This window comes from Ceratosolen solmsi, unplaced genomic scaffold (genome assembly GCF_000503995.2).
Source record: "Ceratosolen solmsi marchali unplaced genomic scaffold, CerSol_1.0 scaffold28, whole genome shotgun sequence".
Lineage (NCBI taxonomy): Eukaryota > Metazoa > Arthropoda > Insecta > Hymenoptera > Agaonidae > Ceratosolen > Ceratosolen solmsi.
In genome coordinates this window covers 2,849,850-2,862,141 of record NW_011948429.1, presented here as the reverse complement: position 1 = coordinate 2,862,141, position 12,292 = coordinate 2,849,850, and the positions used below count along the sequence as shown (strand labels likewise).

At 31.9% G+C, this 12,292-nt stretch overlaps 2 protein-coding genes across 2 annotated transcripts; one reads left to right on the top strand and one right to left on the bottom strand.

Annotated features, from left to right (window-relative positions):
• Positions 1 to 7,348: 7,348 nt before the first annotated feature.
• Ski6 (exosome complex component Ski6) lies at positions 7,349 to 8,507 on the top strand. The gene is made up of 3 exons (XM_011501548.1): positions 7,349 to 7,525; positions 7,707 to 8,009; positions 8,151 to 8,507. The coding sequence occupies exons 1-3, from the start codon at positions 7,355 to 7,357 to the stop codon at positions 8,484 to 8,486; spliced, it is 810 nt and encodes a 269-aa protein (XP_011499850.1). The 5' UTR covers positions 7,349 to 7,354; the 3' UTR covers positions 8,487 to 8,507.
• Positions 8,508 to 8,624: 117 nt separating this feature from the next.
• On the bottom strand, positions 8,625 to 11,898 carry Mtpbeta (mitochondrial trifunctional protein beta subunit). The gene is made up of 8 exons (XM_011501546.1): positions 11,745 to 11,898; positions 11,506 to 11,648; positions 10,959 to 11,133; positions 10,317 to 10,692; positions 10,001 to 10,175; positions 9,417 to 9,697; positions 8,867 to 9,172; positions 8,625 to 8,792 (listed from the first exon to the last, which is right to left on the bottom strand). The coding sequence occupies exons 2-8, from the start codon at positions 11,561 to 11,563 to the stop codon at positions 8,748 to 8,750; spliced, it is 1,416 nt and encodes a 471-aa protein (XP_011499848.1). The 5' UTR covers positions 11,564 to 11,648; positions 11,745 to 11,898; the 3' UTR covers positions 8,625 to 8,747.
• Positions 11,899 to 12,292: the final 394 nt, after the last annotated feature.

Genomic DNA, 12,292 nt, shown 5'->3' with positions numbered 1-12,292 from the left:
CGCGTATAATCGTACGCAGAAGCGCGTACTCAGACTCTCTCTCTCTCTCTCTCTCTCTCTCTCTCTCTCTCTATCTCTCTATCTCTCTCACTCTCGCTCACTCACTCTGTGTCGCGCGAGCACGCACGCACGCACGCACGCACGCACGCACGCACGCACACTTGGCCACGAATTAAATATAGAGAAGAAGGAAGAGGAGGAGGGTGAAAGACGAGATCGACGAGGGCAGCTTCGGACTGGCTGACGGTGATGCTCTCGCCCGAGGATGAGGCGCCTTCAGAGGCGGACGGGCGCTTGCTCAGGAACGGGCCGAGAGCTACACCGAGGATGATGCTCGGATGAAAATCCGCGACCACACGTACACGCGCGCGCAACGGACTAGAGCATCGCGCATAGACAAAGACCCGCAGAGATGCCTGAGAGCCTAGTGGTGCGTGGGATTACCACGCCATCCGCCAGGTGGCGCCGCGCCGGTCCACATTTGATTTCGATCTCCTTTGCTCCCACGAGAGAGGAGGCTGATTTTTTAGTTTTCGACAAATGCCTTAAGCTGATCCTTGGCTTGTTCCATCTATCTATCTATCTATCTATCTATCTATCTATCTATCTATCTATCTATCTATCTATCTATCTATCTATCTATCTATCTATCTATCTATCTATCTATCTATCTATCTATCTATCTATCTATCTATCTATCTATCTATCTATCTATCTATCTATCTATCTATCTATCTATCTATCTATCTATCTATCTATCTATCTATCTCTCTTGCTTTATCTTACCGTTGTTTTTCTTCGTTTGACGATTACAGTCCGCGGTCGCGTTGATACTCATCGATTATTGTATTATCGAGCACTTTACCTCAACGCAGCCCCTATCATTTTCCGACTGCATTAATATGGTTTTACGTAGTGCATTCCCCCTATATGTCCATCATTTTCCTTCGGTGTAAATAAAACAAGTTCGTTCCTTTTTACTTCTTCTTCTTCAACTTCTTCTGCTTCTACGTTTGCTTCTGCTTCTGCTTCTGCTTCTTCTGCTTCTTTGCGACAATTAAAATTAGGTCCAAAAAGGAAAACTGCGCGTGTAGCCGATTATCAAAAGTCAAATTTTTTTAAAACTTCTTGAACGCCTGTATGCATCATTGAGTTGTTGAAGTCATAACGATAGTTCATTCATCGTCGTCGATGCTTCCAATCAAACGTATGAACAAACGTTTGCCCGTTTCTTTTTATTCTTACCTTACAAGTATTACACGGGCGTCATTTTAATCACGATTATTTTTTAATCGTATACGTAATCGTATATGTTAATTACATGCTTATCGACTGCTCATACAAATAACGGGATACATGAATCCAATGCATTGTTGACAGGATATTTTAATCTTCACGCACGAATTGTTATGGATATTGCACATTGTCAACGGATATAATTTTCACGATATTATAAATAAAGGAATAGGAAATCCAAAGTTTGTTGTAGCACTTAGGGCATAAAATTGTAAGGAATATTCGAGTATATGCGAGAAAATTTCATTGAAATGCTTTCTTTTATTTCATAATGGTCGAATAATTGAACTATCCGTATATAATTATACGCGATAGTTGATAAAAGTCGCACGAGAGTAAGGGTTACTTACATTTTACAGAAATTCAAGTAATTCGTTTTTAATATTTTACGCAAAGTGTATTGGAAAAATATATATTTCAACGTTTATTTAAAAATAGTAAATATAAACAATATATAAAATAAAGTAAGATAAAATAAAATAAAAGACAAAAGAAGAAGATATTATTATATGCTCGTAAAACAATGTTAAATATTTTATTTTCAGTTGCAAATCGATATTAGTATGTACAATAATATTTTTTAAATAGCATATGCAGCTTTAAAAATGATTTTATAATTAAGGAACGTGATTTGTCGTTACGTTTAAACAAATTCAATTTATTTAGCCAATTTTTACTTTATATTTTCAACGTGATTTTATACAATCAATATTTTCATCATAAAAATATTTTTAATTATTCGTTTAATTAGTTGAGTACGCCGATGCAAATAACCATTATAACTGAACCCGTATATTTTGAGATTTGGTAATCAATAAAATCGCTGTGCAAACATTGCAAAGGCTAATGATTCTAATTCAACTGACTGACTAAAAAATTGAAAAATGAAAATGTTCTTTGTGAACGATCTTTAGAATTTATATTAAGACGTTGTTGGTGCCTTCAATTCACATATTCAATTATTCACGAGTGTATAAAATTTATTGATCTGTGCTATACTAACAATATTGCAATAATACGTGTAATTAAAATAAGCTACCATGAAAATGTATTTAATTAAAGATACGAGCATTTTCAGTAAGTTACTAAGAAATTAAAAGAAAAAACAAAACGAAGAAAAAAGAGAAAGAAAAAAGGAAGAGGGAGAGGGAGGGGGGGGGGGAAGAAAGACATATTCACTTGCAAATCTTCAAAACAAAACAATTATGATTTAATTTTCGTGCATTCCAATATTCCGCGTGAATTTTCAAGATACATTAGTCTATTTAAACCACTACATCTAAAAATATTGTTTTCATTTGAACTTAATAGAAAGGTGAGCAAGTATATGCGTTAGCACAAAAATTCGCACAAATTCACTCCTAAAGGCATTTCCAATATAATTCTCAATAATTGAATGATATTATTTAAAGGGAGTAAGCGCTGTATGAAGTATTGAGCTCTTTGGTCCAGTACCACCGACAGAAGAAGAGGATAACTGCTGCTTATACTCGTTCAGCTGGTAACTAGTCCCCGGGATATTTTAGTTACTCGTTTCGCTTCGTCTTTCTATATCTACACTACACGCGTGTATCATTGCTGCTAACGGTGTATCATGTATGTATAATCGTACATCAATGTAATCGTCCGACGAGAGTGGAGATGGAGCGGAGGCGACACGGGGGTGGTGAGAATCACGCAAATAGAGAGGGAAGAGCGAGTGGGACGAGTGGGCGGAAGAGGGAGAGAGTAATTGCGTGCTGATGTTCACGTCTCGCGGCTGCATATCGCGTTACACATATCCGTTGAAACAAGTATGAAAATAATTCAAATCAAGAGATAATCGGATTGGAGAAATAGAGAACCACCATCGGCTGATATCACAAAGTTGTTAACGGACACACGCTATGCCGCTACGTCGAGTACCATTGACCAACATGTTTTTCTTTGATCTTCTAATAAATTTATGTTCTGCTTCGATAAATCGCTCCCATCATTCCCGGCTTCTTGTATACACATCACCGACGCTACCTAATTTTGCTAATGTCTTTTATTTTATTTTATTTTATTTTCTTTTTTTTGTTTTTTACATTTATCACGACTGTGTTGGCACGTGTACACGTCTATTTAAATACTTGGATATTGTTTTTTTGCTTTTTGTACGTATTCGTCCCCGTCAGTCATCTGGAATTTATGTATCTTTCTTTTTTTTTTTTTTTTTTTTTTTTTTTTTTTTTTTTTACTCGGTTTTATTATTATTTGAACATACCACATATACATATATCATATATATACCAACGTATGGGAAATATAAATAAGTTCAATATAGCTTCCTAATTTTATTTGCTTTGTTCGTGAACGGGGGCGTTGATTGAACAAAGAATTTTGTCGGTCTACTAATAACTGTATAAATTTTGGTATAAAAAATATTATAAATAATGAGCAATATTACGATGTGCAAAATGAAGGAGACTGGTAAAATGAAATAGACATAAATAGAGTGGAGAGTATGATAGGTCGATGCGAAAAAAGAAAAAATAAAATAGAGACATATGGATATGATAAAACGATTATAATATATTACATTCTATTAATTTATTATTAATATATTACTAATAGTATTTATATTTTTTAATTATATATTTTCTATTTAATAAATGCTGCAATTACGAAAGATCATACTAATAGGCAACATGAGTACGAACTTAACACATTGTTTACAAGTTTTTGGAAGCTAAAATTTATACAACATTAGAAAAAATTGATTACTTATTAATGAATGAGAAAGAAAGAAGAGGCAAATTAATATATAGAATTTAATAAGCATTAATATTTAGTCACAAAAAGGTTAAAGTTTTACAGAAAAAGCTTTTGAGTTCAATATATATATATATATATATATATATATATATACATAGAGAGAGAGAGAGAGAATTTATAGTTGATCATCTGTAAATGCAAATTAATTTTAAACATTACATAGTACGATAAAAAAAGAAAGAAAGAAAAAGATTTGTAAATTTGTAATAATAATAATAAAGATAATAAGTATTTATAAGCCAATTTTCGTGAATCAGAAAACTATAAAATGCCAGTTAGATAAATGTTAATATGAAGTAAATTTATATAAAGTTTGGTAAATGTTGTTAATGTCACATTAAAATTATCTATACACATTTCATAATTCCAATTTAGTAAAGTCGGATTTTAATGAAAAAATTTTAATGGAAGCCTTTGAAAATGAGCATTTTAATAAATATTTTTTCTCATACTGCTAGCGATGTTAGTTAATGAGTGTGGCACATGAATGCACAAACAAAGGGATAATTGATGATGAAAATTTGGTGAAAATGAAAATATAATCAAGACCAAGCCATGGGTGCCGGGACTCCGTCAATACCTTTTGCAGTTACGTGAAAGTTGGAAATTTAAAATTTATCAAAAACATGTTTCGAAAATATTGTTGGTGTAATAGACAAAATTACTGCTACACGTAAGTATTCAAATAACAAGCATTTGGTGAAATTTTAAAATAGTCTGCTTTATTATATACGTATTATAAACGAACCGAAACTATTATTAAAAATAGCTGTTACAAATTCACGTGTATCACTGGACACATTTAAGAATATAATAATTATAATTATATATTCTAAACTTCAGCATACGGGTTTTGCTTAGTTGTTATTTTTCAAATTAATAACAAATACTACGTTTTCCCTTCATTCTTTAACGTCATTTGCCCATCACGAGAATTTAAGCTTCTGTACATAAAGACAAAAAAAAAAAAAAAAAATGCATAATTCCATAAATCTTTTCGTATTTGTCGCATATTTCATACGCTTTTTTTTCCATTTATGTTCCTATAAATATGTGCAAATTTAACCTTATGAGTTTAATAATAATATTGGCTATTTTAATACATTTGATTGGTATTCAAACCTATCAAATAATTAAATTAACACGTATCCTTAAAAGTAATAAAGAAAAAAAAAAATGTAATTATTACCCCGCATCAACTGAATTTATGAATATTTAAGAAAAATATATTTTAAAGGCTAATTAATTACTTAAGGCATGTATTTATCGACGAATTTTATCGAATCACTAATGAACGTTTAGCTTGGGAATATATCTTATTTAAGGAAAGTCTATTTCGTATATTAGTTGCTAGATTCTTTAAATAGAAGCTTAAATAGTCTTAGAGAAATTGTTGGAATTCCGCGGGAGCTTTGTAAGCTTTGAGCTCACAAAGAATACCCGATGTTTCGCAAATAATTCACGAAATTACAAGCTGCGATTTTTAATAGTTGAAATTGAATTTTGTTACCTAAACGACATTTTCTAATTAATTATTAATGAAATAGATAACAGGTATATCGAATTGCTTTGATATTTAATTTATTGACAAAATCGTTGCAAAATAGTAAATTTCAAATTACAGATAACAGCTGCGCCGTCAATGCAAAATACAGATATTTTTCTATTATTAATATTTAATTTAGGTCAATGATATTTTTTTACTCTATCTTTTATATCGGACTACAACGATCTTATTATTAAGGCAACAATTTATTATTTGACTATTGTGAATATATAATTTGTAATTAAAGTAACTTGTCAAAGTTTCACTATAAATAAAGTAAAGACAATTAAATTAGATCATTGATGTTAAATTAAAATGAAATTTTGTATTAATAATGGACTTATTGGTTTATCGTGTTAATCCAAAGAACCTCATGGTGAATCTATTTCCGAAATAGTATAGAATTTAGAACAAAGTCCATTGCAATTATGTGGACAATAATGTGATTAGAGATGTAAGCCATAAGATTGCTACTGAGATGCATGAAAAACGTTTTAATATATTCTCGACTCGCGTTCTAGGCGATTATTGGCGTAATATTAGAAATATTTGCAGTAGTGCATCGATAATGTGAATAATTTCTGCGTGAAAAAAATTTGGTTGCGTGTTTCAATCTATTAGTTCTAATTTTTATTGTATTGTTTTTATATATTGATGAATTTATACAAGATCATATATATATATATATATATATATACATATGCACTTATTGATTGATATTGCGAATTAATATTTAATATTTTTAAATAAATATAAAGCAAATTTAAAATGGTCGTAGAATCACTGTATATAAGGTTCTTAGAATTATGGTTAAGTGCATGCGCGTGCGAGAGAGAGAGAGAGAGAGAGAGAGAGAGCGAGCGTATGGGAATGTATCATTAAATGTGAATTTAACCCTGCGACTTCTATACACGAATTATGCACACATGCGAATATTACAAGTTCAATAGTTTTTGAATTACAAATAAATTTCCTACGTTTTTATTACTACAAGCATAAAACAAGCGTTACAAAGTGGCTACTAGAAAATATTGTTATTTAACAGAACGAGGGAGAAAGATAAAAGATAGAGATGCATCAATTGCTTGACATTGATAGGCGGTAATAGCGCGTAACGGTGTGCGTATGTAAACAGGTGTGCGAGAATGAGAGAGATAGAGCGTAGGATTATAAAGCGACTAAGAGTGTGTAGGAGATGTTTTACGTGGAAGGGAGGAAGCGAGTAAAATAATAACAAAGCATAAACACAAACAAACGCTGTTTGTTGAATGAATTTCATAGTCGTATAACATCTAATTTCTTTTTATCAATTTCATTTGTGCAATGAACTCTGAAGTATATTTACGAATTATTTATGAGAAATGTTGTGATACTACGCAGTTAAAGCTTAGATGGGAAGGAAGTGGGAGAAATAGCCGCTAGAGTACTAAAGCGATCGTCCGTAACCTAGACCGAAGTCAGATATTTTTGTTAAAAATTTCAATGTCACCGGTAATATTACTTTTGCAGTAAGATCGTCGAATGCAAGAACGTATCGGCGTTTCCGACCATACGCCAAAAATTTCTCACCTATCGCTTATTATTGCAGTTTAAACGGTGACTAAGGTCGGCGAATCGCACGAGTGCGAACAAATTAAGCGCCGAATCTAAATGATGGAAAAACACGTGCACGTGCTTGCCATTAATAAATAATAAATTTTTTTTTTTTTTCTAATGGAGTCGGAATTTGATATAAATCAGGGTGGCCTGAGAGCCGACGGAAGGCGGCCACTCGAATTGCGAAGAATTAGAATGCGTTTAGGAGTTTTTACTCAAGCTGATGGGAGTGCTTATGTAGAACAAGGAAAAACTAAAATATTGGCTACTGTTTATGGGCCACATCAGGTTTGTATTGAATTTTTTAAATTAATTTAAAGTATTCATCTTTATTGAATGTAAAAGCATTGGATATTGGAAAAACTTTTACTAACGATTATTGTATTATAAATATAAGATATTTCATTATATATTCATAGAACAATATTGCCAAAGTTTGCTGTAATAACGTATTGATATTAATTTCTAGCCACGAGGTAAGGCTATTAGTAGTAGTACCAAGGATGTTAAAGGCATTGTGAATTGTCAGTATAGTTCCGCGGTATTTAGTTTTGGGGCTGCAGAAAGAAAAAAAAAGCCTCGCGGTGATAGAAAATCACAGGAAGCGTCGCAACAATTGCGACACGCCATGGAAGCAATTATTAATTTAGAGCTTTTTGCCAGATCTCAAATAGATATATTTGTAGAAATTCTTCAGATGGATGGTAGCGAATTTTGTGTTGCCGTTAATGCTGCAACTCTTGCCTTAATTGATGCTGGAATATCGATTAAGGTATTTTTAATATCTTAATTTCTCAATAAATTTTTATAAATTCAACGTATACAATTAGATAAAATTTAATTTCAATTATTATTATGTTTATTGCATAAGCCGTGTATGATAATTAATAAGTGTTAAAATTAATTTTTCAAGGATTACGCTATTGGCTGCTCAATCACTGTGTCGGATAGCCTTCTGGGAGAAGATGATGACGGACAATGTACAGAAATTTTGGATGCTAATTGGGTGGAAGAATGCTGCCCTAGCGTTACTTTATCGATCGTCGCCCTTCCCAAGGTCGTCGATGAGACAGAAACAAAAAGCTCTGTAATTTTGACTCACGGGTCGGGTCAAAGATTACATCTTTCAAAGCTCGAACCTTTGAGAATAAAAGCTCTCCAAGGTTGCAAAGACATTCGAACTATTATCGACGAAGCTGTTAAAAATCATTTGGAAATATTTTCCATCGCTACTGCACTAGATAAATAATAATTTAACGATAATTTAGTGAAAGATTTTTTAATACATATTTATATAACTGATATTTCATACTTTTATTACTATAGAATACAAATTTAAAAGTTTTTAATACAATTTGATTTTATAAAAAATATATATTCACATATAAATATAAGATGCGAAATAGCTTTTCGCGGTTTAAAGTGGAAGTCCAAGTTGCAGATACAATTACTTAAATCATATACATTAACAATTTATTAATATTGCTTGTATATTCAATAATTTTTTAACTTAAACCGTTGCACCTGGATATCTTTCCATTATCATCCCAACACCCTGGCAAATATTTATTAGAAATTATTAATTTTTGAACAAGATATGATAAACATTAATTAATACTTTTACTTTACCTGACCGCCAGCAGCACAAGCTGCAATAAGACCAAATTGTTGATCTTCTTTAATCATTCTATTCGCTGTGTGAGTAGCTAATCTAATACCAGTTGCTGCGAATGGATGTCCGATAGATAGAGAACCACCCCAAGCGTTCCACTTTTTTAGATCGGGAACACCAACCTTACTGGAACGTTTCAAATATTTCTGAGCAAAGAATTCAGAATCAAGTGCTTTGAGATTAGCCAAAATTTGAGCGGCAAATGCTTCGTGCACCTCCCAAACTCCAATATCTTTTAAAGTGAGGCCAGCTTTTTCTAAGACCTAAACCATAGTTAAAAAGGATAAAATAATAAATATTATATTTATATACATATATATCTATCTTTTTTTTAAAGGAGACTAGGTTGTATGAAAAAGAGTAAAAGTATTTATCTATAAGGACATAAGCGCTTATATTTATATATAAATATATAATATTATAGGTAATAAGTAATAAAACTGATGATGCGTAACAATCTTATAGCATAAAATAAATAATGTAACTGAACTCGAGATACACACTTACTTTAGGAATGGCATAGGCAGGTCCTAATAAAAGTTGATCTTTAGGATCCTGGGAAACGTAAGTGAATTCTCTCATGTATGCTTTGGGTTTTAATCCAAGTCGTTTAGCTTTCTCTTCTGTCATAATTAAGCCAGCAGAGGCACCATCTGTAAGAAATGAAGAATTGGCAGCCGTAACCGTTCCATAAGGTTTCACAAAAGCTGGTTTCAATTTTGCTAACTGTTCCTTTGTCGATACTCTAATACCATTGTCTTGCTTAATAGCCTTCTTAGTACCAGGAACTGAAATACAAAAAAATAGATTTAAATAGATAAGCGCAACAAAATATAAATATATGTTAATATAAAAAAAAAAAACCGAGTATTAAATTACATTAATAGTTTATGAATCTTAATGCTATAAAATGAATTATTTTAATTATTTTTCTTTCTTAATACTTTTGATAATCATAAAAAATTTATTGAAAAATTTTATTTCTAAACCAATTCTAATTTAAACATATTTAATTACATATTTATAAAAATTTGTGAAAAGTTTACTTTAAAAATGAATTATTTAAAGTAGTGGGTGATGCTTATATTTACCTACGATTGGCACCAAATCAGTCAAATTTCCATCGCTATATGCCTGAGCTGCGAATAAATGTGAACGCATGGCATAATCATCTTGCTCTTCTCGAGAAACGTTAAATGCAGCGGCGAGTCTGTCACCGCTATGACCCATAGTTTCATTTGTTGAAAATTCAGCTACCGATGGTAACTATAATATTTTAATTATCGTTAAATTCTTATTTACCATACAAAGTTGCCAGCAATTTTACAATATAATGTACTTCATTAATTTTTAGAGAATCGTTATTTGTATTTATAATTGGGGAGAAAACATCTGCGTGTTACTTACATCTGGAACAAAATGGCTGGGCCTTATTGTTGACAGTAACGATAGCTTTTGAGCTGGCGTTTTTGCTTTACTTGCTTTTAACATCAAAGCTCTCATTGCACGACTGTGTCTGATTGGAATGTCAGTCATAAATTCAACACCACCAGCAATAATAGTATCATATATTCCAGAATGTATTAAGCCTATTCCAGTTGTTAAAGCAACATTGCTACTAATGCAGGCCATGGTAACTGTATGAGCTGGAGTATGTTCGCTAAAACCAGCGGCTAAAGCGGCTTCTCTGGCAATGTTTGAAGTTCTTATTTCTTGCATAACAGTACCATAAACAACGTAATCTATTTCTTCTTTAGGAATGCCAGTTTTTCGTTGCAAATTACTGTAAAGATAAGAAACGTATAAAGCACATTACATTAGAAGACGATTTTTTGTAATTGAAGAATCTAGTCATTGATCAGAAATAAAGGTATCTAACGCAGTGAAAATTTATAAATTATTGCAGTAAAATTCTAAAATTTAGCAATTGATTAAATATTGAAATTATTCGATTTATCATATACACGGTATAGTCAATGCATTTGCTTATTAATAGTTAAGAAAAGTTAACTGATAATAAAAACTTCCTTTTAGTAGTTTTATACTTACACAAGAGTCTCTCTAGCTAGATCATGTGCAATAAGTCTGCCGTAATCTGTATTTGATAACAAAAATGGAGTTCTAACTCCATCGATATATACAATGTTCTTCTTTCCAGGTGTTGATTTTGAAACGGTTGCATAATTTTTTCGATTAAATCGGGCAGGCTCCCACATATAACTGGCTGTCAATTAATTCGACGTTAATTATAAAACTTTACAATAACATGACAATTATAATATTGTGCATGTATATAGATATGCACATTTAAAGCTGTTTAAAAGTAGTTACAAAATAAACGTGAAAAAATAGAATTGAAAGAGTTGATGAAAACTTAAAAAAAATTTGACCTATTTCACAAGATTTGATCTAAGACATATAGTCAACAACAGTTAGAAACTAAATTTTTTACATGCACTTACGATAATTTATCATTACGATAAATTGCACTTTGAACTTAATTTTTTTTTGTTTTGTTTTGATTTTGTTTTGATTTTGTTTCGTACATTTAGAAAACATAATTTAAAATGATAAAAAATCAGCATAATTAAAATACCTTGGGGCACTATAAAATTATTAAGACGAGGAAGATTCTTCGCAACAAGAGCCGACATTATCTTTCGTTTTTTTATTAATCGAATGTCTGGAGGTTATAAATATGTGCTGTGTTGTCCTTGGTAAGTTTCAGATCAGTTTCAACTGAAAATCAATAAGTTAATAAGATAGTTTATTAAAATTGAACATATCGACGAAACCAATGCACTTAACGTATCCTTATAATAAATAATCTCCTACCTTCAATATTAATGCAACGGCGTTCGAATGATTCGAGGAAAAGACGGCGCTTATATATCTTATACAACCTTCTTCGTTTCCTCAAAAGCACTAAACTCCGTTTCAACACAAACGTCTATCGAACGTATATTATAAGCATATTATATACTGTATATTCCATTCGTTTGGTCCACTATACCGACTGCTTCGTTATTTATCTGTCGCGCTTACGATTGCGCCCACCTACTTGGATTTTATACAATCGTATCTACCAGAGATGTCGTTCCTGGTTACACCCGACGTAGTTTTTCTAAACTACAGTGGCAAAAGGAAACGAGGATGAGTAGTAGGTGAATGGAATGTATGCGAGAGTGTGCGTGATTGCAGCTCAAATTCAATGGATTTGAAGGTATTTAAACGGTAGTTTAAATTGGGTAGGGTATTTTTATGGGATCGATGTTTCTCATTCCAATCATACGAATAATAATATAATTTAACCAACGAGTCGGTTTCATTAATTTTTGTCAGTCGACTCTGAGCCGAATGCTACATTTCATCATGAAGCGCGT

Bases quoted from the DNA above. Each gene is read 5' to 3' on its own strand.
- Ski6 (XM_011501548.1), top strand. From the start codon at position 7,355: ATGGAGTCGGAATTTGATATAAATCAGGGTGGCCTGAGAGCCGACGGA. The intron at 7,526-7,706 runs GTTTGTATTGAA...ATTAATTTCTAG, and splicing joins CTGTTTATGGGCCACATCAG to CCACGAGGTAAGGCTATTAG. The intron at 8,010-8,150 runs GTATTTTTAATA...TAATTTTTCAAG, and splicing joins ATGCTGGAATATCGATTAAG to GATTACGCTATTGGCTGCTC.
- Mtpbeta (XM_011501546.1), bottom strand. From the start codon at position 11,563: ATGTCGGCTCTTGTTGCGAAGAATCTTCCTCGTCTTAATAATTTTATA. The intron at 10,693-10,958 runs GTAAGTATAAAA...TTATCTTTACAG, and splicing joins CTAGCTAGAGAGACTCTTGT to TAATTTGCAACGAAAAACTG. The intron at 10,176-10,316 runs GTAAGTAACACG...AAAATATTATAG, and splicing joins CCAGCCATTTTGTTCCAGAT to TTACCATCGGTAGCTGAATT.